Source organism: Ostrea edulis, chromosome 3, assembly GCF_947568905.1.
Source record: "Ostrea edulis chromosome 3, xbOstEdul1.1, whole genome shotgun sequence".
Classification (NCBI taxonomy): domain Eukaryota; kingdom Metazoa; phylum Mollusca; class Bivalvia; order Ostreida; family Ostreidae; genus Ostrea; species Ostrea edulis.
The window spans coordinates 97506285-97533370 of NC_079166.1; the positions used below are offsets into that span (position 1 = coordinate 97506285).

The window sequence follows — 27086 nt, forward strand, 5'->3', positions numbered from 1 at the left end:
GTGTGTGTAGAGGTCTATAACTTTAGATTTTTCTGTTAACAGACAGCTAGTGTGTGTTTAGAGGTCTATAACTTTAGATTTCTCTGTTAACAGACAGCTAGTGTGTGTAGAGGTCTATAACTTTAGATTTCTCTGTTAACAGACAGCTAGTGTGTGTAGAGGTTTATAACTTTAGATGATTAATTTTCTTTCACCAGACAGCAGTGTGTGTAGAAGTAAGTGGAGGCCTGGAGACCTCCAGAACCATTTCTTTCTCCGATTATGACGTGGGTGACGCTCCAGTGCAGGTCGAAAATCTTTGTGAAGACATCTTCATTGTCATCCGACAAAAGTAAGATTAATAGATGATATCGTTAGACATTACAGCAAAGACACACCATGAACAAATCATGTAAACGAGAACGATTCCTGTAGGGGTGTATATTGACAGTGTTTAATAAATGATTTAATTTAAAACGAGAACGATTTCTGTAGGGGTGCATATTGACAGTGTTTAATAAATGATGTAATTTAAAACGGGAACGATTTCTGTAGGGGTGTATATTGACAGTGTTTAATAAATGATGTAAACGAGAACGATTTCTGTAGGGGATAATGAGTACTTATCTGCATTGCTATCATGAAACTCTTACTAAATCTGCCAAAGGGGAAGATGTGAGTGCAGGACAGGATCCCTGATATACTGTATCAAAGAAGTAGGTACAGTTTCTACAGTCATCTGGCCCAAAATATTGATGATTTCACTTGGAGCTCAAATCTTGGCATTCAATTAAGGAATAGTTTTAGCAAACCCAAAATTCACTCAGTTTGATCAGCAAAATGATTTGTGTCATATGACGAGAGCTTGAAGTTGACATAAAATTGCAAAAATGCCATTTTCAATGAAAATATCCACAAATTCAGGTGGTTTTCCTGTTAGAAAACATACAGCGCATGCGTCGAGCAAATTCATATTGAAGCTTGTTTTTCATCTCAAAATAATACACAATATATATCATTTTCATTTTGCTCGACAAATGCGCACATCTTTTCCTGAGCAATAATTTGTATGACATTTGACAGTTTTCAGGCTTATTTTGAGAAAAAGGCGGGAAATGTCTTATTCATGATGTCATAATGCTATCCATTTAGGACTATCATTCTGATTTTGTTGACATAGTATACCTGACATTTATTTTACTTTCTTAAAACGCTGATTAAGGTTAATTCCAGACACATTTTATAGAGAGAAATTTTTTGGGCCTTTTTATGTATACAACCGTACCTTGTTCTTTATCAACAACTGAGTCCTCAGTTCTCAGTCCACTGTGTGTTTGTAGGGGCCAGCACCAGATGACTGTCCTGGGACAGAACCAGTCTATTCTGTACACATGGGACAACCCGACTGGAAATCGAACTCTGCTGTGGAATGTGTACAACGGGAAGAAAAGCCAGGAGTCGGAAATCGACATCACTAAAGTGAGCAAAACATTAATCTGTCATAAGTCTGAGAGACGTCACGGAATATCAAAACATTAATATGTCATAAGACAGATCTCACGGAATATCAAAACATTAATCTATCTTAAGACTGAAAGATCTCATGGAATATTAAAACATTAATCTAGCTGCTCTTCTTTTTATCACATGCAGGTTACTTTTTTGCATTAGAAAGGTACATCAAGGAATACTGGTGCATTATGTTACTACAGTAAAACCTTGATACAAGGATTTACTCTAGTAAAAACCTAGGTGCACTGCTTTACTACAATTGTAAATCATTGATACATTGATTAACTAGGATAAAAACTTTGATGCATTAATCATAATTAATTTAATATGATAATAACTCTCATACATTGATTTACTGTGTACGATATTAACTTTGATACATTGATTTAGCATGATAAAAAGTTTGATACATCAATTGTTACGAGCGAATACTTAATTTCCGACTTGATACGGATTTTTACACGCCGGTCTGATATGTGATGTGGATTTTTACACACCGGTCTGATATATGATGTGGATTTTCGAACTGGTCGTTGGTATCGGCTATTGTGACATCACCCTTGTTGAGCAGTGCAGAATCAGCATAATCATTATAAAGTATACGATAAATATATGTAGTTACATGTATGTACCCCTCTTCCAGGGGGAGGCAAACTGTTTTCATACTCTCTGTCTCTTCACAAAATTTTGTGAATGTTTCAACTCCTGTATGGCTTATTTGATAGTTTAAAACTTGAAACTATGTGCAATGCTTCATTGCCATATGCAGATATGCATATTGTTTGGACAGGAGGATCCAATTATTATCTTTAAAGTTTAGTGGATCTAAGAGGGGTGGAGGGTGTAAAATAGTTTGTAAACGCTTCTCCTGTATGGCTTATGGGATAGCTTTGAAATTTTGTACAATACTTCATTATCATTTAATGATGTTCACATTATTCTGACCCAGGGATCTAATATTTTCCTACAGTGGACAATGGATCAAAGAGGAGTGTTTTATAGCTTTTTCATGTACATCCAAGTACACTGTTCTGCTGATACTTCAGCGTAGCAGTCATTATTTTCGTATCATATACAACAATGACATTGGTCACATCGATGTGGAATCTGTTCTCCATCTTTTTCCTCAATGCATAAAGTGCAGTTCATATTATCTATGTTCCTGTTCATGCTTTCTCCTCCATACCATGCAGTACATTAAGGGGAGGAGGTTGTAATTTGGAGCACTCTCAATTTGGGGAGCTGGGGAGACATTTGTTTTTAACAAAAACAAATTATATTTTTTACAGGACAGTTACAATCCCAAGCGGCTGACAGTGAAGCTCGTTCAGTCGTCCAGTACATATAACTACCATGACGTCACGGACGGACCTGTCGACTCCAGTCCAGAAGGTGAGTTCAGAATCTTCTAGTGTGACAATATAACCTCCATCTTATAACCATGTCATGTAGTTATACAAACAATCTTCATACTGGCATTACTGTGGGGATCCGGGTTAGAATAGGTCCTCAGTACCCCTTGCTTGTCGTAAGAGGCGACTAAATGGGGCGGTCCTTCGGATGAGACCACAAAAACCGAGTGTCACAGCAGGTGTGGCATGATAAAGATCCCTCCCTGCTCAAAAGCTAAGGCCGTAATTAAGGGCCGAGCATATTCCTAAATTTTGCATCCCTTCACCAGCAATGGTGACGTCTTCATGTGAGTGGAAAATTTCTCGAGTGGGACATAAACAACATACAACCAACCAACCTGTGTGTTGTACACAAAACGCTTTGTCTAGATGTGAAGTCACACTCAGAATGGAGACATGCCTCTACATTATCGCTTCTCTGTGAAAATTTATAAAGTCATTGAAACATTCACAACACATGAATAGAGGTCAAGGTCACACCCACTGTTGAGATGATGAGGTGTGTTTTTGACAGTAATTATGTTTCTTGTTTGATGGAATAATCCTTGACCTACAATGAAATAGCTGACCATAAAGCAGTAAACATAATGTTCTTAGTTTATTTATTTAGGAATATACAAATGTACAAGAAAATAGCACAAAGACATACATGTACATTTAAAACAATAGATACATAGGGTAAAAAAGGAAATTGTTTCAGCTATTTGATATTAAAAGTATAATGGTGGATAAATACTGTATAGGCCTATGCCAAGGATTACCCATGAAAGCCACATGGATAAATTTCCATTGGGGTCCCTTTAGCCGTATAAAATGTGTGTGTTCTATGATTTAACTCCACTGTGTGTGTTCAATGATTTACCTCCACGGTGGGGTCCTTTTAGCTGTATGAAATGTGTGTGTTCTATGATTTACCTCCACGGTGGGGTCCTTTTAGCGGTATAAAATGTGTGTGTTCTATGATTTACCTCCACGGTGGGGTCCTTTTAGCCGCATAAAATGTGTGTGTTCTATGATTTACCTCCACGGTGGGGTCCTTTTAGCTGTATAAAATGTGTGTATTCTATGATTTACCTCCACGGTGGGGTCTTTTTAGCCGTATAAAATGTGTGTGTTCTATGATTTACCTCCACGGTGGGGTCCTTTTAGCCGTATAAAATGTGTGTGTTCTATGATTTACCTCCACTGTGTGTGTTCAATGATTAACCTCCACGGTGGGGTCTTTTTAGCCGTATAAAATGTGTGTGTTCTATGATTTACCTCCACTGTGTGTGTTCAATGATTAACCTCCACGGTGGGGTCTTTTTAGCCGTATAAAATGTGTGTGTTCTATGATTTACCTTCACTGTGTGTGTTCAATGATTAACCTCCACGATGGGGTCCTTTTAGCCGTATAAAATGTGTGTGTTCTATGATTTACCTCCACTGTGTGTGTTCAATGATTTACCTCCACGGTGGGGTCCTTTTAGCCATATAAAATGTGTGTGTTCTATGATTTACCTTCACGGTGCGGTCTTTTTAGCCGTATAAAATGTGTGTGTTCTGTGATTTACCTTCACGGTGGGGTCCTTTTAGCGGTATAAAATGTGTGTGTTCTATGATTTACCTCCACGGTGGGGTCCTTTTAGCCGCATAAAATGTGTGTGTTCTATGATTTACCTCCACGGTGGGGTCCTTTTAGCTGTATAAAATGTGTGTATTCTATGATTTACCTCCACGGTGGGGTCTTTTTAGCCGTATAAAATGTGTGTGTTCTATGATTTACCTCCACGGTGGGGTCCTTTTAGCCGTATAAAATGTGTGTGTTCTATGATTTACCTCCACTGTGTGTGTTCAATGATTAACCTCCACGGTGGGGTCTTTTTAGCCGTATAAAATGTGTGTGTTCTATGATTTACCTCCACTGTGTGTGTTCAATGATTAACCTCCACGGTGGGGTCTTTTTAGCCGTATAAAATGTGTGTGTTCTATGATTTACCTTCACTGTGTGTGTTCAATGATTAACCTCCACGATGGGGTCCTTTTAGCCGTATAAAATGTGTGTGTTCTATGATTTACCTCCACTGTGTGTGTTCAATGATTTACCTCCACGGTGGGGTCCTTTTAGCCATATAAAATGTGTGTGTTCTATGATTTACCTTCACGGTGCGGTCTTTTTAGCCGTATAAAATGTGTGTGTTCTGTGATTTACCTTCACGGTGGGGTCCTTTTAGCGGTATAAAATGTGTGTGTTCTATGATTTACCTTCACGGTGGGGTCTTTTTAGCGGTATAAAATGTGTGTGTTCTATGATTTACCTTCACGGTGGGGTCCTTTTAGCGGTATAAAATGTGTGTGTTCTATGATTTACCTTCACGGTGGGGTCTTTTTAGCGGTATAAAATGTGTGTGTTCTGTGATTTACCTTCACGGTGGGGTCCTTTTAGCCGTATAAAATGTGTGTGTTCTATGATTTACCTTCACGGTGCGGTCCTTTTAGCCGTATAAAATGTGTGTGTTCTATGATTTACCTTCACGGTGGGGTCCTTTTAGCCGTATAAAATGTGTGTGTTCTATGATTTACCTTCACGGTGGGGTCCTTTTAGCCGTATAAAATGTGTACGTTCTATGATTTACCTTCACGGTGGGGTCCTTTTAGCCGTATAAAATGTGTGTGTTCTATGATTTACCTTCATGGTGCGGTCCTTTTAGCCGTATAAAATGTGTGTGTTCTATGATTTACCTTCACGGTATGTGTTCTATGATTTACCTTCACGGTGGGGTCCTTTTAGCGGTATAAAATGTGTGTGTTCTATGATTTACCTTCACGGTGGGGTCTTTTTAGCGGTATAAAATGTGTGTGTTCTATGATTTACCTTCACGGTGGGGTCTTTTTAGCCGTATGAAATGTGTGTGTTCTATGATTTACCTCCACTGTGTGTGTTCTATGATTTACCTTCACGGTGGGGTCTTTTTAGCGGTATAAAATGTGTGTGTTCTATGATTTACCTCCACGGTGTGTGTTCTATGATTTACCTCCACGGTGTGTCACTATACAGATGAGACAGACCCAGGAGAAGAAGAAGAGGAGGGAGGGGATAGCGTTGATGGGGTGGATCTAAGATCCAGATTGAAGACCAAGGCCTACAAGATGACCATTTACTGGGTGTCCTTTCTGGACAGACAACAGAGGGTGGTACTATTTACCCAGGACCCCCGGGTAGCAGAGGCAGCGAGAATGGTAAGTTGTACACCAGCAGGAAAAGGACCTTAAGGACGTTTATTGTTCATTATTCAGAAAATGATTGTTGTTCATGTTTTATAATGAACTCATAATTCAATTCAGCTCACATATTCTCATAGGATCATCAAAAGTTAGCTTTGTGTAGAAATTGTTTAAATTTTTAAGACCATTATTCAAAATCTTGACATGCATGGTTTTTAATGTATATTCAATAAGCAGTGTATACAAGCTGTGTGTAATTGCATGCATCTATAGTGACTGTGAAGTAGATGATGATGTTACAGCGATTTTCGATGTTGAATGTTGTCAACTTTTAAGGTTTTAATGTAATCATTCAAAGACACAATAACTAGCTTGACTGCTGTCAGCTTTCAATATTTTATATTTAGGCTTATGCAAAGTTAATGAATATAATTTTAAATATATAATTATATATATATATATATCACATGTTAATTTTATCCTTTTTTTAAGGATATTTTTCAAATAATACTAGGTACCATGTCTCAAATAATACTAGGTACCATGTTTCATTATATAATAGTTAATTTTTTCTTCATTTCTATTTTTTCTTCTACTTTCTTTCAGTCCACATATGAAAAATGCTTAATTGTCAATCTCTGAAAGCAAAATATTTTGCTACTTTGTATTATCACAGTTAATATGATATTGAGGAAAAAATTGGGATTATAAAGAGGAATAATTTTCTTTATCAATCGATTCTTGTAGCAAACTTCATACATGAAAAATCTGAATGTGAGTGATGAAGTGGTTTGCGTGACATTAATTTTGTTTTTTAAGAACTGACGTTTGTTGATGATTTATATTTTACCAATTGAAATTTTAAAGATTTTTGTGACTGCCTGCAAGTGAATTTAACGATTATATAGTTGTTTTTTTTTTGGTTTTTTTTTTTTTTGCATAGTTTGCTTTACACAAATTTGTAATTTTTTAGTTTTGAATTCATGCCATTTGGATTAACTTTGCTCCCATGGGCTTGCACGTTGGTGTTTTAATATTTTTGTTGAAGTTTAATGTGTGTCAGCTCTATATATTTAGCACCAGCAGCATATGAACCACTCATTTTCATGTCAATTATACCTCTTTCTGGCCCTGAAATTCAGAATTCTTTTGATTTCTCAAAAATCCAATTACTCCACGTTGAAATAATCAGAAACTTCAAATGAAATAATATTTTCCCAAATCTGACTCCTCTTCTGAAATATGATGCCATAGAATTACTATTTTTGCATTTTCCTTGAAAATTATTTTTAAAAATGTCAATGTTATACTAGTCTGTCATTAGAAGGTAGTTATAGGTTGCATTCATCGATTTAAATGAGATTCTTTTATCTGCAACATATTTTTAGGGTAATTATGAAAACAAATGCTTGAATCCTCGTTATCGTTATTGATGTATGTGGCCAACACTCTCTAAAGCCAAACAGGCATGTGAATGGAGAAATAACGATTTTTGGCCATTTCAAAGAAAATGATGGGAAATAGCTGTAATTCCAATCATCTACATTTTGCTTTTAATATTCTGAATGTGTTCTGCATGTACATGTGTATGCAATAAGCTTAATTATTGCTATGATGATGAATTAATGGCCGCTGATTTCCGTGCTGGTTTTTCATTGAAGGCTCACTGCTATGACGTCCGTACTTCGCATTCTCACCGGTTGTTGCCGACGGTAACTCTTTCTTCTCTATGCAGCCTATAAGCTTATCACAGTGTGCTAGATCTCATTAATCCTACAAAATTTACAAGATTGTTTGTAAACAGAATCATAGTGTTTAGTTGTCATGCAGTAGATAGCGGGCATAGAATGACAGTGTGAGGGATAATATCCGAATAATTTAGAATGCTCGACTTATTGTGAATGACCTTGAACTAACCGGTGTAATTAACGGGAAAGTGAATTTTAGCTGTAGTCTATAGTGCTGGTCACGGAATGATCTGTATTTCTATAAATAGCATCATTCTGATGGTTCTTTGGGAGGTGATTTGGCTGAGAATGACCTTATTTCTATAAATAACACAATGATTCTTTGAGAGAGGATCCAGCAGTCTTGTTCTGTAGTTGCAGGTAGTGGTTGTCAAATCTTCTGGACTGAAAATCCTGAAATCTGAAAAGTATTGTTTTTAGAAAGCAAAAAAAAAAAAACAACAAACAAACAAAACACAATTTTATGATTTTAAGTATACATATACAATAAAATTAATTGCATGAATATATACTGTATCTTATTTTGAAAAAAATAATAACTCTTACCGTGAAATTCTTTAAATTGAGATTGGACCATGCTGTTTCAAATCTTTAAGTATTGTTGATACCGGTTGACAAGGGATGCTTACTCCTTCTAGGCACCTGATCCCACCTCTGATGTGTCCAGGGGTCCGTATTTGCCCAACTCTCTATTTTGTATTGCTTACAGGAGTTATAAGATTGATCACTGTTCGTTATCTTCACCTTTTCATGTAAATGCTTTTTCTACACGAAACAGAAAAAATTTAGACATGAGCTCCATCACCCTAAGCACACCTTGTCATAGTAAAAATTTACACAAGACCTTTATCTCCCTAAGCACACTTTGTCACAGTAAAAAATTTAGACAAGACCTCTGTCTCCCTAAGCACTCCTTGTCATAGTAAAAATTTAGACAAGCCCTCTGTCTCCCTAAGCACACCTTGTCATAGTAAAAATTTAGACAAGCCCTCTGTCTCCCTAAGCACACCTTGTCATAGTAAAAATTTAGACAATTTTAAGGCCTTCGTCTCCCTAAGCACACTTTGTCACAGTAAAAATTTAGACAAGACCTTTATCTTCTTAAGCACACCTTGTCATAGTTATAGTTCTGTCCACCGCTGGTTTAACTGCTCGTTATCTAGGATAATAGTTATGTAGGATATTATTTATCTAAGACAATAATTATCTTGGATATTAATTATCTAGGACAATAGTTATGTAGGATATTAATTATCTAGAATATTAATCATCAAAGATAAATAATTATGTAGGATATTAATTATCTAGGATAATATTTATCTAAGATATTAATCATCTATGATATTAATTATCTAGGATAATAATTATCTAGGATATTGTGATAATTAATGATGCATGAATGTGTGAGTATATATAGTGTTTTAGGTTTCTAATTCCGAGGTAATGTAAATAATGTACCTCTTGTTCTATAATGCCTTCCTTGTGTAACTATAGTAGCAAATCAATGCCATATATACATGTTACTATTAATAGTAGCAAATCAATGTCATATATACATGTTACTATTAATAGTAGCAAATCAATGTCATATATACATGTTACTATTAATAGTAGCAAATCAATGTCATATATACATGTTACTATTAATAGTAGCAAATCAATGTCATATATACATGTTACTATTAATAGTAGCAAATAAATGTCATATATACATGTTACTATTAATAGTAGCAAATCAATGTCATATATACATGTTACTATTAATAGTAGCAAATCAATGTCATGTATATCGAGTAAAATTGCAGCCGAAAGTCCATGGTATAGTTAATAAGGAGAAAAAATATATCCAATAATGACTAAGTACACATAATCCACATTTAATTAATTACACTTGGCGCTTATATACATGTATGTATATGTAAATGTATAGATAAAAAAATTATTTAAGAAACAGGAAATGGTAGTGCTTTTATTTCACTTTACATACATTGCATGTAACATTTACAAATGTAAAGCTTTTGAAGATGGAAAAATGAAAGCGCTAGAAGCAGTGCTAAATTTTCTTGTGTTTCTTTTCCTTTTCTTTTATATTTTTTTTTATTTTTTTATTTTTTTTTACCTAATATATATATATATATAATTTGTTGAAATACGTATTAAAACTCTAGATCAATAGACCATTCTTGAATTCATGGTCACGCGATTTGACGTCCTCTAGACATTTTGCAATATTAGGTACTATAATGTAATAATGTAAAGTAATATATACATAATATATAATAATGATAAAAATATCACAAAGCCGATGGAGTATACTCGACTAATTTGAATTCTTCATTTCTTCAGGAGTGTATAAATATTGCTTAGTTACACATGTATACAGTGATTGTAAAGTGATATCAAAATCCGCCAATACATTTTAATGCTTTAGTAAAGTTTATTATGACGTCATAATATAACGTTGGTAAAATAATACCTGAAAATTGTAATATTACATATATTCAAAGCTGAAATATATATTTTCGTATTCTTAGAACTATTAAGATGTAAAATTTATACGGTACCAATTTTGATGCACCAGATGCGCATTTCGACAAATAATGTCTCTTCAGTGATGCTCAAGTTGAAATTTTGGAAATCCGAAATAATAGCAATCTTGTAAGAGCTAAAATGAAAACTAGAGTGATATATAACCTGAAACTCGAGGAAAATGAATACTGAGAGTTTATTTACTGGCACTGTTAAATGAAATGACACACACCTGTACATGCTTAAATTTAAACTAAAACTGTATATACATTTCGTTTCAGGGAGTCGTTGATTGGAAAGATTTATGATATGTATAGTAGTTTGCATCTTGTGCAAAACAGTTTTGTTTTTATTTTCATAGTTAAAAGCAACTTAATCATGTAAAATTAAATGATTCATTTAAACACTTAATTTCTTTGACGTTTGTAGAATTTTCATTGTATGACAAATGAAATTACCACTGCCTTAGCAAATTACAAATTTAAAATTGATAATTTCAATTGAATGTAGGTTTACATGTATAACTATAAATTATCTTTGGACGTGTTTAAAGGAAAGATAACTGGTGTTACTGTAGAGTCCTGAGGATACGTGAGGAATTTGTTGTGAGGAATTTGTTATGTAATTTAACAAGAGGCCCCACATGTGAAATAAAATTAGACTACTGTTATTTTCATTTTGTTGAAATACATATTAAAACTCTTGATCAATAGATTCGTGAATTCATGGTCACGCGATTTGACGTCCACTAGGCATTTCGGAAGATTAAGTACTCGCGTAAAATAAGGAGTCTACAGTACAGGGTTGTAATCTGTGATGTGTATTAAGTTTATTTCAATATTTGAAATTACAGATGTATGAAGGTGAACACGTGACCTGGTTTTCTCTGATTTCATTGGATGGTATAGCACTATCGGTCATCAATGAAGTGTACGAGGAAGTGGCCCTGGTCAGTCTGACCTGTCTACCGGCCAGCTGGGAGATTGAGGTCAAGAACAAGTGGAAGATGTTGGAGGACATCACCTTGGTAACGTGGCTGGAAGACAAATGGAAGAACGGAGTGGACCAGGCTAGCTGGGACAACAGAATAGAGGTAGTGGAATTATGGGTAGTATTAGATAGGCTTATGGGTAATATTAGATAGACTTATGGGTTTTACAGTCCTGTAAACATCATTGTGACAAGTTATATGTACAAAAATGCATGTTATTGGAATTATGGGTAGTATTTAGATAGGCTCATTGTGACAAGTTATATACAACACCAGTTTGAAAAATGTATGTTATTACTTGATCGAAGAATGGAGTTAATTGGTTATTACATCATACATGACCTAAAAATGGAATTAACCGGTTATTGCTTGATCTAAGAATGGAGTTAAGGTAAGGTTTGCAACAACAGGGAAATAACTCTGGATATACCTCAGTGCACTTCGCACTTTATGACGTCATAATGAAAAAATGTGTCACGTCATAGTTGAATCGAGGGAAAATGTCATAATATTTACTTGTTATCTACTACCGCTGTCAAGTATGTGTAACCCTCTATGACAAAATAATAATAATGTTTCTCAAATGATCATTTATAAATTATTTTCTTTGATATTATGAAAGTCTACAATTTTTTATATATACATATATAGTATGCGCTACGGTTAATTTCCATTAAAATTATGTTGTGACCATGTAATCTCTGCGAATTTTGCTCAGTAGGGAAAGTAGGATTTATTTTGATGCTGTTATAATCGATCATTGTTTGTGAATATTATCCTCAAAGACAAGGTTCGACATTAACGAAGCTAGGAATTTTTATGACATTCACAAGCATTTTTTAAAATAAACCCGACAATGCTCTCTAATTACAAGCACTTCATATTTCAATGCTATATCTACGTGCGCTGATAGAGCGATTTATCGCATGAACTTTGAAATGTAGAAAACGTGACTGATCTGATCATGTAAAAATAAAAAAGGGGTCTTCTCTAGTACATCTTAAAATAGTCTTAATTTTGTCTGAGCAACATTTGCATAACGTCGACATAAAACAGATTTATTAGTGTCATTTTTACTAATTTTACGTCCCCCCCCCCCCCCCCCCCCCACCTCCTCTAGATCCACCACTGACTGGGCTTTATACTTTGTAAACAAACATCAAGCAATGGAACAAGGAGAGGGAAATTATTTCAAAGATGTAGTATATAAGACAGGTTCGGGCTAATGTAACATGGAATTTATGACAAAGCACGACCGTGGAAAACCCGCCGGGATATTGAATATATTGTATTGTATTGAATTTAGAAAAAAAAACTCAACATCTTAATTTCTAATAAATGTGATACTACAATACTTGACAAATAAATATAAATATCATTTTTGGGCTGGAATTGTATCTTATTCATGAAAATGCTCAATGCACTCTTCAAAAGTTGTACAATTATAAAACAAAGTGACAAATCGCATAAATGAAATAATTCTTTTTCATCTGTTACCATGGAAACAAAGCCCATTCTATATGCTTTCTTAAGTAGTTATGGTCCAAATATTTTTTTTAGAGTAAATTTTTTCTGACTTAGATCTTATAAAGCTGTTCAATATACATTTTTTGTTGCCATGGCAACCAATTTAAATTTCATTCAAGATATAAAAAGTGCTATTTTTTAGTGTTTTAAAATAAAAAATTTCTACCACTAAGTAGTATAATCTTATAGATAATACTCTTTTTAAAAATTATTCCAGCTTTATACCCCATAAGTTTGCCTCGTGTAATTTTTATACTACTAGTATTCCCTTTTGTACAAAGCTTCGGAAAATGTAAAACATCACAAAAATAAGCCCATCTGGTCAAAAAACGACATGGGCGATTTTTTTTAAAAAGTCAATTTTTAAAAGATAAATTGCTACTGAACATACTGATATGCAACATGTCTTTGTTCGCTATATGTCAAAATGTCGCAAACCATACCTTAAGTGGTTATTACTTGATCTAAGAATGGAGTGAAGCGGAAACAATGTTCTTTAAAGCAAGTGACATTTTATACATTTTGCAAACTTCAGTCATAAATTGTTCAAACACATGACTCTCTGATATTAGTAAATATCAGCTCAGATGGTGAATACCAGGACATCTTGAAAGCTTATTTCTAATGGGGTCCTTGGTATGGTTCCTCTCACTGACTCGATGTTGAACTGGTGGCCCTCCCCTAATATCTTCACAGTGTTATCATGTACCAAGTCTACTTCTACCAACAGGTCCTGAAACATACACCTCAGATACCACACCAAGTAAACAGCAAAGTTCACAATGTTTTAAATGCTATGTTTACACAGCTCTATTTTGATACATATGTACTTTAGCAACTGTACCTCTGTTTCATTTTGTTTTCCAATATATCACCATAGGTCTTAGTGTTAGCTGTTTACACGTGTAACAGGAAGGTAAATGTGTCAGCCACATTCGGACTGTAACATGTGACCTTCAGTTCGGACTGTAACATGTGACCTTCAGTTCGGACTGTAACATGTGACCTTCAGTGAAATGTGCAGGTCACCAAATGAGATACTAGCTGATAGAGTGAATGTTTTCAATCTCCGCTTCACATGATTCAGTCTCTGTTAGAGTGAACATTTCCAATCATTGCTTCACATCAGTCAGTCTTATTTAATTTGATTTGAAATTGGGCATCATCAGAGACACAAGCAGGAATTCTGGGAAATTGAATCAATTCACTGGTCAGTCAGCTCATGCATGTTACTGAGGAAGTGACGATATTGATTGGTTAAGTTTATACTGTTTAACATCCCTCTCGAAAAATTTTCACTGATATGGAGACATCACCATTGCCGGTGAAGGGCTGCAAATTTAGGCCTATGCTCAGCGCCTACAGCCTTTGAGCAGGGAGGGATCTTGATCGTGCCACACCTGCTGTGACCTTGGTTTTTGCGGTCTCATCTGAAGGACCACCCCATTTAGTCGCCTTATTTTACTTATGAACTCAAGTGGCTGTGATTCAGAAGTTACAAAGATGCAAGAGAATTCCGACTGCAAAATGTGAAATTCAGAATGAATGCGAATTTTATTTCCCTGAAATATGTAATTGCATTTACCAACTTTTTATTTTATTGAAAAATCAATAAAATCGGCAATGCGGCAACCTCAAAACAGATGCGTGTGGGCCTGAAAACAGTAATTTTAATTTTACTTGGCCTTAAATATATATAAATCTTAGGAAATATAAATCTTTTATTATATATATGTAAATCTTAGGAAATATAAATCTTTTATTAGATATATTTAAATCTTAGGAAATTTAAATCTTATATAAATATGTATATTAAATTTTTGGAAATATAATTAAATCTTTTATTAAATATCATTATATATCAAATCTTAGGAAATATAAATCTTTTATTAAATACATTTAAATCTTAGGAAATATAATAAATCTTTTATTAAATACATTTAAATCTTAGGAAATATAAATCTTTTATTAAATACATTTAAGGCCTTTATTAAATCTTTGGAAATATGATAAAATCTTTTCTTAAGTATATTTACATGTATATGTAAATCTTGGGAAATTGAAATCTTTGACTGGGAATTCAAAACCAAACAAACTTGTTTACTTCCTGAAACCATGAAACATTCACAGAAAATGATCATTTTGAAAGAATATACACTTACAATTGGATATTGTTTATTTTAAGGTGGACTTTAAGAATCTGAGAATGACCAAGCCATACATCGGAGACCTGAGGAGGGTAGCCTACCCTGGATTATTCTTCCAGCATCGCATGTCTCAACATCAAACCCTCATCCATGCAAGAATATACAAAATACAGGTACACTACACATAAAATACAGGTACACTACACACAAAATACAGGTATACTATACACAAAATACAGGCACACTACACACAAAATACAGGTATACTACACACAAAATACAGGTACACTACACACAAAATACAGGTACACTACACACAAAATACAGGTATACTACACAAAATACAGGTATACTACACACAAAATACAGGTATACTACACAAAATACAGGTACACTACACACAAAATACAGGTAAACTACACACAAAATACATGCAGGTACACTACACATAAAATACATGCAGGTACACTACACATAAAATACAGGTACACTACACACAAAATACAGGTATACTACACACAAAATACAGGTATACTACACACAAAATACAGATACACTACACACAAAATACAGGTACATATTACTTTTATCATATCTAAGACTACCAATAAAGGCAATTTTCCAACATATATATCAATGATGCAATAATCATAAATTAGCACATTTAGTAATCATGAATTAGCACATTTAGTAAGCACAATAATCATGAATTAGCACATTTAGTACCGTAAGCACAATAATCATGAATTAGCACATTTAGTACCGTAAGCACAATAATCATGAATTAGCACATTTAGTACCGTAAGCACAATAATCATGAATTAGCACATTTAGTACCGTAAGCACAATAATTATGAATTAGCACATTTAGTACCGTAAGCACAATAATCATGAATTAGCACATTTAGTAAGCACAATAATCGTTAATGTCCCCATTTGGAATATTGATGTACATGGTAAATAAATAGATAATCATTTGTCATCTATGTATGGATTAGAGCGACAAGGCTCGGACATATTACAAAGATTCATTACACCTTCACGAGTTTATCAATAATTAACTGTTTAATTTGATTACACCTTCACGAGTTTATCAATGATTAACTGTTTGACTTCATTACACCTTCACGAGTTTATCAATGATTAACTGTTTAATTTGATTATACCTTCACGAGTTTATCAATGATTAACTGTTTAATTTGATTACACCTTCACGAGTTTATCAATGATTAACTGTTTAATTTGATTACACCTTCACGAGTTTATCAATGATTAACTGTTTAATTTGATTACACCTTCACGAGTTTATCAATGATTAACTGTTTTATTTAATTACACCTTCACGAGTTTATCAATGATAAACTGTTTAATTTGATTACACCTTCACGAGTTTATCAATGATTAACTGTTTAATTTGATTACACCTTCACGATTTTATCAATGATTAACTGTTTGACTTCATTACACTTTCACGAGTTTATCAATGATTAACTGTTTAATTTGATTACACCTTCATGAGTTTATCAATGATTAACTGTTTGACTTCATTACACCTTCACGAGTTTATCAATGATTAACTGTTTAATTTGATTACACCTTCACGAGTTTATCAATGATTAACTGTTTGATTTCATTACACCTTCACGAGTTTATCAATGATTAACTGTTTAATTTCATTACACCTTCACGAGTTTATGAATGATTAACTGTTTCACTAATTACACCTTCACGAGTTTATCAATGATTAACTGTTTAATTTCATTACACCTTCATGAGTTTATGAATGATTAACTGTTTCACTAGTTACACCTTCACGAGTTTATCAATGATTAACTGTTTAATTTGATTACACTTTCACAAGTTTAACAATGATTAACTGTTTGATTTCATTACACCTTCACGAGTTTATCAATGATTAACTGTTTAATTTGATTACACCCACACGAGTTTATCAATGAATAACTGTTTAATTTGATTACACCTTCACGAGTTTATCAATGATTAACTGTTTAATTTGATTACACCCTCACGAGTTTATCAATGATTAACTGTTTAATTTGATTACACCTTCACGAGTTTATGAATGATTAACTGTTTGACTTCATTACACCTTCACGAGTTTATCAATGATTAACTGTTTGACTAATTACACCTTCACAAGTTTATCAATGATTAACTGTTTAATTTGATTACACCTTCACGAGTTTATCAATGATTAACTGTTTGACTTCATTACACCTTCACGAGTTTATCAATGATTAACTGTTTGATTTGATTACACCTTCACGAGTTTATCAATGATTAACTGTTTGACTAATTACACCTTCACGAGTTTATCAATGATTAACTGTTTGCTTTAGATTGATAATCAGCTGCTTGATGCATACCACCAGACTGTGCTGAGCTGTGCTCCTACCCCTGCCTACCTTGTCAAGAAAAAGGGACCCAAACCGTGCATAGAGTTCGGAATGATTAGACGAGTTGTACCGGAGAATAACGTGGATACGTTTAGGTAAGTGTCATCATGGAAAGTTGATGTTCAGAAAGGTTCATGAGGAGAAAGTAAAACTGACATGTATATCTATTGGATGCTGTATTTACAAAGCATGAAAGCCGTGGTGTATCGTTTTCTACATGAACTGTATCAGCTTTTGTTCTTTTCTAACATAACCACTTCGGGCAGCTATCACCGTATGTAGTTATAGCTGTTATGAAATTGTACTTCAGTCAGAGATTAAACCAAGAATCTCTCACAAATCAGTTGAACTTTTATATTACCCACAAATCAGTGCTGCAACTCAACAAACTTTTATATTACCCACAAATCAGTGCTGCAACTGTTCAAACTTACCCACAAATCAGTGCTGCAACTGTTCAAACTTACCAACAAATCAGACCCTGAGTGTAACCTGATGTATATTGAGCTATGTTATTGTGTATTACAGACAGTTCCAGGTGATACTACAGGAACTAAGACTAGCGGTAGACTGGGGATTTATAGAGCTATGTTATTGTGAGACTAGCGGTAGACTGGGGATTTATAGAGCTATGTTATTGTGAGACTAGCGGTAGACTGGGGATTTATAGAGCTATGTTATTGTGAGACTAGCGGTAGACTGGGGATTTATAGAGCTATGTTATTGTGAGACTAGCGGTAGACTGGGGATTTATAGAGCTATGTTATTGTGAGACTAGTGGTAGACTGGGGATTTATAGAGCTATGTTATTGTATTACAGACAGTTCCAGGTGATACTACAGGAACTAAGACTAGCGGTAGACTGGGGATTTATAGAGTCCATACAGGACACATTTGCTGATCTGATGCCAACTGAAGCTACGGAGGTCAGTGTTTTATATGTGTAACAGTATAATGTAAAAACTCAGGTCAACAATGTAGCCCATGAGCTTATGTACACTTGGTGGGGTTTCTTAAACACTATAGTCTTAGAAGTGGGTTTTCTTTTTTAAATCAGAAAATGTTAAAAAGGTAAAAATATTGAATGAGTACATTTGTTCCAGAACCTATTAATGAGTAATAGTTCCATTGTGTTAGATATAAAATATTCATAATACAAAAATGACAAAATTTTATTCTTATTTCAGAGTGCAAAGTTGCAGTCTGATGTTGTAGTAACACAGCGCCCTCTGCAGGAAGTTGCTGATGTCATGGTAACAACCAATGTCAATTTCAAAAATGTGTATACTAATGGCGATATGATGTCTAAAAATATGTTTACTGACCACATTTGCTCTCTCAAGATAGACAGTACAATATGAACATCTGTTCACAGAAGAATGAAGGCATTCCGAGCGTGACACTGCTTTTCAATTTGTTTTATACTGTATGTTATAGCAATATTTTACATCTCATCAGATTTTTTTCTTCAGGTTGAGAAAAGACCACACAGAATTTTCTTTGAAATGTTCAAGATTTCTCCTGTGAAGGTATAATTGTTATTTTTATATCGTATAAATTTATTCACACTAGCAGTTTGCATTATCTGGGATGAATGTGAAATTGTTGATAACAGATTATATATTGGTTGTTAGTCATGCTATCAAAAGAAAAAACAGCATAGGTATTACCCTATCTTTAGTTTGGTTGTATCATTGTGTTGAGTAAATGTCAGGCTTGTGTATATTGCCAAAAATCATGTACCAGCTTAATTAGCCTCCTTAATTCACAATCATTATCAAAGCTTCACACCAAATCAGAGCTAATCTCTTAGTCTCTTGTGTAGCCTGGAAAATTCATGGATTCCCTTACAGAAAAAAGGAACATTTTGGGTACCTTTTTGGGGTACATTTCGGATACATTACAGGTACAATTTCAAATTATTTGGGTACACTTTAGGTACACCTAAAAGTACCCGGAATGTACCCAAACGGTACCTGGAGTGTACCTAAAGGGTACCCGAAAGTCTACCCTTTTTGAAACCGCACTTTAAAAATATTTCTAGCTGCAGGCGGGTACTTTTTCGGGTACATTGTTCTTTCTCCTGCAACTGTCTAAGTTACTATTTCCGGGGGTACCTTTTGGGTACCCTGTTATTTCCAACTTTCAATTTTAGGGTACCTTCTGGGTACAATATTTTTGGGTACACTAAAATGTACCCGGAAAGTACCCCAAAAGTACCAGGAATGTACTTAAAGGGTACCCAAAAGTCTACCCTTTTTGGAACCGCACTTTAAAAATATTTTTAGCTGCAGGCGGGTACTTTTTCGGGTACATTTTTCTTTCCCATACAACTTTTTAAGGTTTTAATTTTTGGGGTACTTTTTGGGTACATTATCATTTCAACTTTGAAAATTCTATTTTTGGGGTACCTTTTAGGTATAATTTTGTCAACATTGTTGTTCCCATTTTGGGGTACCTTTTGGGTATATTTCTTTGATACATTTTCAGGGTATATTTTAGGTACATTATTCATACAATCCAGGTACATTTTAGGTACTTTTCAAGTACAATCCGGGTACCATTTCAGAAACTTTTCGGGTACATATTAGGTACAATTCTGGAACTATTTTAGGTACTATTCGGGTATATTATTGGTAAATTCCGGTTACCAAATGAATTTAGACAGTTTTGAAGTACAAACTGGGTACATTTTAGATACTTTACAGGTACAATTTTAGGTACAAACCCGGTGCCATTTTAGGTACGTTTTGGGTACAAACTGGGTACATTTTAGGTACTTTCCAGGTACAGTATATGTACCATTTTAGGTACATTCTGGGTACCATTTAAGGCACTCTTCAGGTACCATTTAGGGCATTTTCCAGACTTTGCTTGCCTCTCCTAAAGTATACTTGACTAACACTTCAAATGTACTGGAGTTCTGCTAGTTTTCATGAATATTACCAACCATGTGTCCTGAATTCGAAAAAATGAAGAATCTTAATATATGAGAAATTGTATTTAATTCATACTATAAAAATTATGACAAAGCTTCTCTTCTTCGTAATCCTATTTCTCCTGCAAATAATAAAAAAAAAAAAACATTTCATGAAATATAATAAAACCAAATCACAATACGAATGTAGTTTACTGCACTCTTCTTTGTCTTTAATTCAGTTGACTTGATGCTCTAAATTATCTTTAGTCTCTTTTAACCTTCTAAATTAAATATACTTATACATTATATTCTCTTAGATATTGTTCCTATATTATTAATTCAATTAATATCTAACAAATACATGTAAATAAGTGCATGAATGAAAAAATTTAAAAAAACATTTTCATCATAAATGATTAACACATGCAACACAATACCAAGATTGCAATGAAAATATTTGAACTTATCTAACTTTGCATTAAATGGTTCTAAATAATCATTCTTAACAGCAACATCTTTTCATAGTCTGAACAGCAACAAGACATGAATGTGAACCATGGATGCCCCCAAACTTAACGCTTTTCAGACAAGTAGGTCAAAATTCATGTCAAGGTCAGAAAATCAAATTTGGTATCATCAGAAAGCCATAGGTCAAAAGGTCATTAATGAGGTATGTCATATATATATATATATTTATATATATATATAAATAAACAATGCGGAAGGTCGGGGTTCAAATCCCGGCCGCGACAGACCTATTAAAGTCATTAAAACAGGTAGTGACAGTTCCATTGCCAAACGCTCGGCATCAGGTGTGAATGTCACGGGTCCTCGGAGATTACCTTAAACACGGATGTCCCGTGTCCAGTAGGTGTGGCACGCTAAAGAACCCTCACTCCTCAATGGCCCTAAGCGCCGAGCATAGGCCTAAATTTGAAGCCCTTCACCGGTCTTGGTGACGTCTCCATATGAGTGTAAAGTTCTCGAGCAAGACGTTAAGCAAGATACATGTACAATCAATCAATCAATCAATGTCAAAAAGAATAATAATGGCAAACATAAAATCCCTACCCATTTTAGTTAAAAAGTTAATAACTAAGGTTAAAGTTATATCAATGTGCCACTTATATATTATTACAGATCATAGGATACAAAATATTTTAACAGCAATATTACCTGCACATTTTAATAAGTTTCACAAAAATGTGCTGTTGATTCTCTAGATAAGTTTTTGCTCACTTCCTTTGGGAGAACATTGATGATGTACATTCTAAAAAAAAATAATAATGCAATTATTTTGTGGGCATGTTATATATCTATTTAAAATTAATAGCAACAGTTAGTTTGATCTGTTCAAATTAAATCAGTGATTTGAAACTGATAGTGGAATTAAATTCATCCCAATTTGACTGGCTGTCAGACAAATTTAAGACATATCAGGGTCATGGAATTCCCATCCACAATACATATAGACCTAGCACTTGGACTTACCTAAAATATGCATGAACAGAAGTCTCATTCAGTAAACTCATTTTGGAACTATATAAACATTGATCCAGTTCTGCATAGTGTAATTCTCAGAATGGCATATTGAAACCAGCCTGGTCAGTGGTCACACCATATAAATTCTGTATCTATCATGAATTATATTCTGAAAGAGAAATGAAATTGTAATTAATAATTGGACAGAACAGGTGTCATTTAAGCACTTACTTATATAATGCAAGTCTTTAGGGGATGCTTACTCCTCCTAGGCACCTGATCCCACCTCTGGTGTGTCCAGGGGTCCGTGTTTGCCCAACTATCTATTTTGTATTGCTTGTAGGAGTTATGAGATTGATCACTATTCGTTATCTTCTCCTTAAGAAAGTGTCCGTTAAAGTGTACATTGTGATGTAGTAAAACACAGTTATAACGAATATACGCTTAAAATGAATTCATGTTTACAGTAAAGCACAGTTACAATCAATACACTTATAATGGATTCATGCTTACAGTAAAACACAGTTACAATGAACATGCTTATAATGGATTCATGCTTACAGTAAAACAGTTACAACGAACATGCTTATAATGAATTCACACTTACAGTAAAACACAGTTACAATCAATACGCTTATAATGAATTCACGCTTACAGCAAAGTGATTTTCCTTCCTTAAAACATACTATAAACTTATTGGATATAACGAATTATGCTAATATAATGAATCAAAATTTTTCATCCCCCTGCACTTCACCTTAAGCATGTTTTAATGTAATTGTTTGTCCCTAGCACTTCACTATAAATATGTTTTACTGTAATTGTTTGTCCCCAGCACTTCACTATAAGTGTGTTTTACTGTAATTGTTTGTCCCCAGCACTTCACTATAAGCATGGTTTACTGTAATTGTTCATCCCCAGCACTTCACTGTAAGTGTGTTTTACTGTAATTTTTTGTCTCCAGCACTTCACTATAAGAGTGTTTTACTGTAATTGTTTGTCCTCAGCACTTCACTATCAGCATGGTTTACTGTAATTGTTCATCCCCAGCACTTCACTGTAAGTGTGTTTTACTGTAATTTTTTGTCTCCAGCACTTCACTATAAGAGTGTTTTACTGTAATTGTTTGTCTCCAGCACTTCACTATAAGTGTGTTTTACTGTAATTGTTCATCTCCAGCACTTCACTATAAGTGTGTTTTACTGTAATTGTTTGTCCTCAGCACTTCACTATAAGCATGGTTTACTGTAATTGTTCATCCCCAGCACTTCACTATAAGTGTGTTTTACTGTAATTTTTTGTCTCCAGCACTTCACTATAAGTGTGTTTTACTGTAATTGTTTGTCCCCAACACTTCACTATAAGTGTGTTTTACTGTAATTGTTTGTCCCCAGCACTTCACTATAAGTGTGATTTACTGTATATTGCAGTCTGATTTTGATTGTTGTATCTACAGGTCCATGTTAGTTTTTCCCTGAGGGGAAATCCTCACTTGACTCGGGATGTCCAGCCAAGTGTTGCATCAGACATCAAAGAATTTCTTCGAAATTCAATAGGAGCAACCTTCACAGAGGTCAAGGACATAGAACTCAAGTAAGTTACCATAGAAGCTGCAATATACTGGAATTGAATAATTTTAACATTGTTTAGTGCTCAGCTAGCTTCCCCGATGAGGACTGTAGGCATTACCTTAATGCTTTTCTTTTGTCAGACCCAGAAAAAAAGCTTTGTTCCATTTGTGTTCTAACTTTTACCAGGTTATTTGTATCTCTTTTATTGCGATTCATTTCTTTTTGAAATTTTGATATTTTGATCTGTTAAGTATGAAAAATTAAGACTTGTTTACTATCATTTTTACAGTGGTTTCATATTTTGCGGAATACCGATTTTGTTTTCATGGTTGTGCCAGAATTAAATCAAGAGATTAATGAATTAAAAGTTTGTTTTTGGGGGTTTTTTTAGGAAGAGCATATAACATAAAAAAAAATTATGTATCATTTGAAAGTATTTCTTTGTAAAACCACAATTTTAAATTAAAATTTTTAAGATGCATGAATTGTTGGCATCAGATATTATAATGCTGTTCAGGAAATAAAGCTCAATTGAAGTACATGTAATAAAGAGTAAGGGACATTAAGGCCTTATTTCGCCCCAATTGTTTGTGATTTATTTTTCTGTTGTTCATGTTGTTGATGTATCTAATTGATTCAGCTAAAGTACATTGCAGACATGGATTATTCATGTCCGTATGCCATCACAAATTACATCATTGTTACAGTACAAGAAGTTTTAAAGAACCATACGCTATAAAAGTCATGATTGCCGATGATAACCAAAATATAATTGATCACAAATGTTCCTTGGGACAAGGACTTGTAGACCAAGATCTTTCAAGGTCATTTTAGAAAGGTCAAGGTCATTCAGAACATATAAAAGTTCAGGTTTTAACAGAGTTTGATATAAAAGTTCCCATCTCCTAAACCTTTCATCAGATATTGATCACAAAAATATTCATCGGGACATGGGACCAAGGTCATTTTGGAAAGGTTAAGGTCACTCAGAACATACATTTTATATATGGAGAAAGTTCCTTATTTGAACAAGTTTTTTTTAATAAGGTATATTGATCATGTATCACACACATAAGTCAATTTGTAAATGTCAAGGTCACTCAACATATACCTCATATATAAAAAAAAAAAACCTTCATTTCAACAGTCATTGATCATTGTGCAAGTCATTCGTCATTTGAAGTAGTTCATTGGTTATATGCAGTTCAGGGAGCATTCATCAGTTTTACTGATATTCATATCATTCCCTCTTGACCAACAGGCTTGGGTTTGATTTTCATTCTCTCTGGACTAACAGGCTGGGTTTAATTTTTAATTCTCTCCTGATTAACTGACTGGGTTTAATTTTTCATTCTCTTTTGATTAACAGACTGGGTTTAATTTTTCATTCTCTCCTGATTAACAGACTGGGTCTAATTTTTCATTCTCTCCTGATTAACAGGCTGGGTTTAATTTTTCATTCTCTCCTGATTAACAGACTGGGTTTAATTTTTCATTCTCTCCTGATTAATAGGCTGGGTTTCTTTGAGCGCCGTGGTGCCCTCCTCTCCTCAGTACAGATGCAGACCCAGGCCATCGCTCACTACCGCCAGCAGCTTATGCTGCAGATTTACGTGGTCATTTTTGGCCTCGATGTTTTAGGAAATCCGTATGGACTCATCAAGGACATTGCGGAGGGATTAGGAGAACTCTTCTATGAACCTCTGCTGGTGGGTAAATGTAATTGTGGGGAAAAAACGTGTGTGATACAAATAGTAATGATAGCCATTAAGTATTTCCTCGTGAACAAGCTGCAGTTGTAAACTATGCGTGTATGAATCTTAATGAATATAGTACAATTATTTTAACAGCTGGGAATTCCATCAAAGAAATAATATGAAACGGAATTGTGATTGTGTGAGCTTTGTTTACTACAGGACACCATTCAGGGAGAGGAGGCCTTCTCTAGTAACATGGTCCGGGGTTTTCAGAATGCCATGGGCCATATTGTGGGTAAGTTTCAGAACGCCATGGGCCATATTGTGGGTAAGTTTCAGAATGCCATTGGCCATATTGTGGGTAAGTTTCAGAACGCCATGGGCCATATTGTGAGTAAGTTTCAGAATGCCATGGGCCATATTGTGGGTAAGTTTCAGAATGCCATGGGCCATATTGTGGGTAAGTTTCAGAACGCCATGGGCCATATTGTGGGTAAGTTTCAGAACACTGGGCCATATTGTGGGTAAGTTTCAGAACGCCATGGGCCATATTGTGTGTAAGTTTCAGAACGCCATGGGCCATATTGTGTGTAGGAGAAGAAAGCTCTGATCACTCTAGGTGTACTGTAAACTAACTTCTCATTTTCAATTCATAAAGTGCATGACTGGTTACGGAAAAAAGTTTGGTCGCAAATGTCTCGGAGTGAGAGTTGATTAACAGTATACAATCCTAAGGGAAAGAAAACGGATGATGAAGACTAGAGTGTTTTAAAAAAGATGTTTTGGGAATATATCTTGGTCATGTATATACGCATGTAGTTGTGACTTTCCTTTCATACTGGAGAACATTAAAACAACTGATATTTTATGTGTGTGTTTATAGGGGAGAAAATTTAACTGGCAGATATTTAATGTGTGTGTTTGTAGGGGAAAAAATTAAAACGGATGATATTTAACGGGTGTGTTGGTAGGGGAAGAAAAAAAAACAATTGATATTTTATGTGTGTGTTTGAAGGGGAAGAAAAAAACAACTGATAATTTATGTGTGTGTTTGTGGGGGGAGAAAAAAAACAACTGATAATTTATTTGTGTGTTTGTAGGGGGAGAACAAAAAACAACTTATAATTTATGTGTGTGTTTGTAGGGGGCAAAAAAAACAACTGATAATTTATGTGTGTGTTTGTAGGGGGAGAAAAAAAAACCTTATAATTTATGTGTGTGTTTGTAGGGGGAGAGAAAAAAACAATTTATAATTTATGTGTGTGTTTGTAAGGGGAGAAAAAAAAAACAACTGATGATTTATGTTAACTTTATGTTTGTAGGGGAAGAAAAAAACAACTGATAATTTATGTGTGTGTTTGTAGGGGGAGAGAAAAAAACAACTGATAATTTATGTGTGTGTTTGTAGGGGGAGAGAAAAAAACAACTGATAATTTATGTGTGTGTTTGTGGTGGGAGAAGAAACAACTGATAATTTATGTGTGTGTTTGTAGGGGGCACAGCGAACTCGGTAGCCAGGATCTCAGGGACCTTGGGGAACACACTAGCCTATCTCTCCATGGATGATGAGTTCCAGAAGGTCGGCCTCTTTTCTCATGCATATCTTTAATTAAGATGTTAAATTTCAAAAACAAAATATCACTATGAATATAGAAATGTGTTTTGATGACCATTGTATGAAATTGTCACTTGGCTTAGTGAAAGAAATCTTCAACACTTTCATCTAGACAACAACGTATTGTCATTTATCAGAGAACAATTTATGTAATCATTAGATTTTTTCACAAAAAAGTTTTTATTTTTCATTTGTCTTGACAGCGGAGAGTTCGGAGATTACAACAACAGCCCCGGAATCTGCCTCACAGTATGGGGATGGCTGGGAGGGGTTTTCTGTCTGGGATGAAGTTTGGACTTCTGGGGGTAGTACTAGATCCCATACATGGTATGCTT

At 34.5% G+C, this 27086-nt stretch overlaps 1 protein-coding gene across 15 annotated transcripts in view; it reads left to right on the forward strand.

Moving 5' to 3' along the window:
- LOC125673035 (intermembrane lipid transfer protein VPS13A-like) overlaps nucleotides 1-27086 on the forward strand; it is a 159597-nt gene that overhangs the window by 118566 nt on the left and 13945 nt on the right. For 14 of the 15 annotated variants that reach the window (XM_056159636.1, XM_056159629.1, XM_056159634.1 and 11 more), the window contains 16 exons: nucleotides 198-331; nucleotides 1320-1458; nucleotides 2781-2883; nucleotides 5941-6122; nucleotides 7769-7819; nucleotides 11238-11477; nucleotides 15088-15222; nucleotides 17410-17561; nucleotides 18287-18392; nucleotides 18654-18719; nucleotides 18939-18995; nucleotides 23325-23461; nucleotides 24953-25148; nucleotides 25356-25431; nucleotides 26630-26715; nucleotides 26955-27078. In XM_056159636.1, the coding sequence (XP_056015611.1) occupies nucleotides 198-331; nucleotides 1320-1458; nucleotides 2781-2883; nucleotides 5941-6122; nucleotides 7769-7819; nucleotides 11238-11477; nucleotides 15088-15222; nucleotides 17410-17561; nucleotides 18287-18392; nucleotides 18654-18719; nucleotides 18939-18995; nucleotides 23325-23461; nucleotides 24953-25148; nucleotides 25356-25431; nucleotides 26630-26715; nucleotides 26955-27078 (1984 nt within the window). The remainder of the gene's footprint in view (nucleotides 1-197; nucleotides 332-1319; nucleotides 1459-2780; nucleotides 2884-5940; nucleotides 6123-7768; nucleotides 7820-11237; nucleotides 11478-15087; nucleotides 15223-17409; nucleotides 17562-18286; nucleotides 18393-18653; nucleotides 18720-18938; nucleotides 18996-23324; nucleotides 23462-24952; nucleotides 25149-25355; nucleotides 25432-26629; nucleotides 26716-26954; nucleotides 27079-27086) is intronic. The other variant, XM_056159633.1, reaches the window with a different exon arrangement.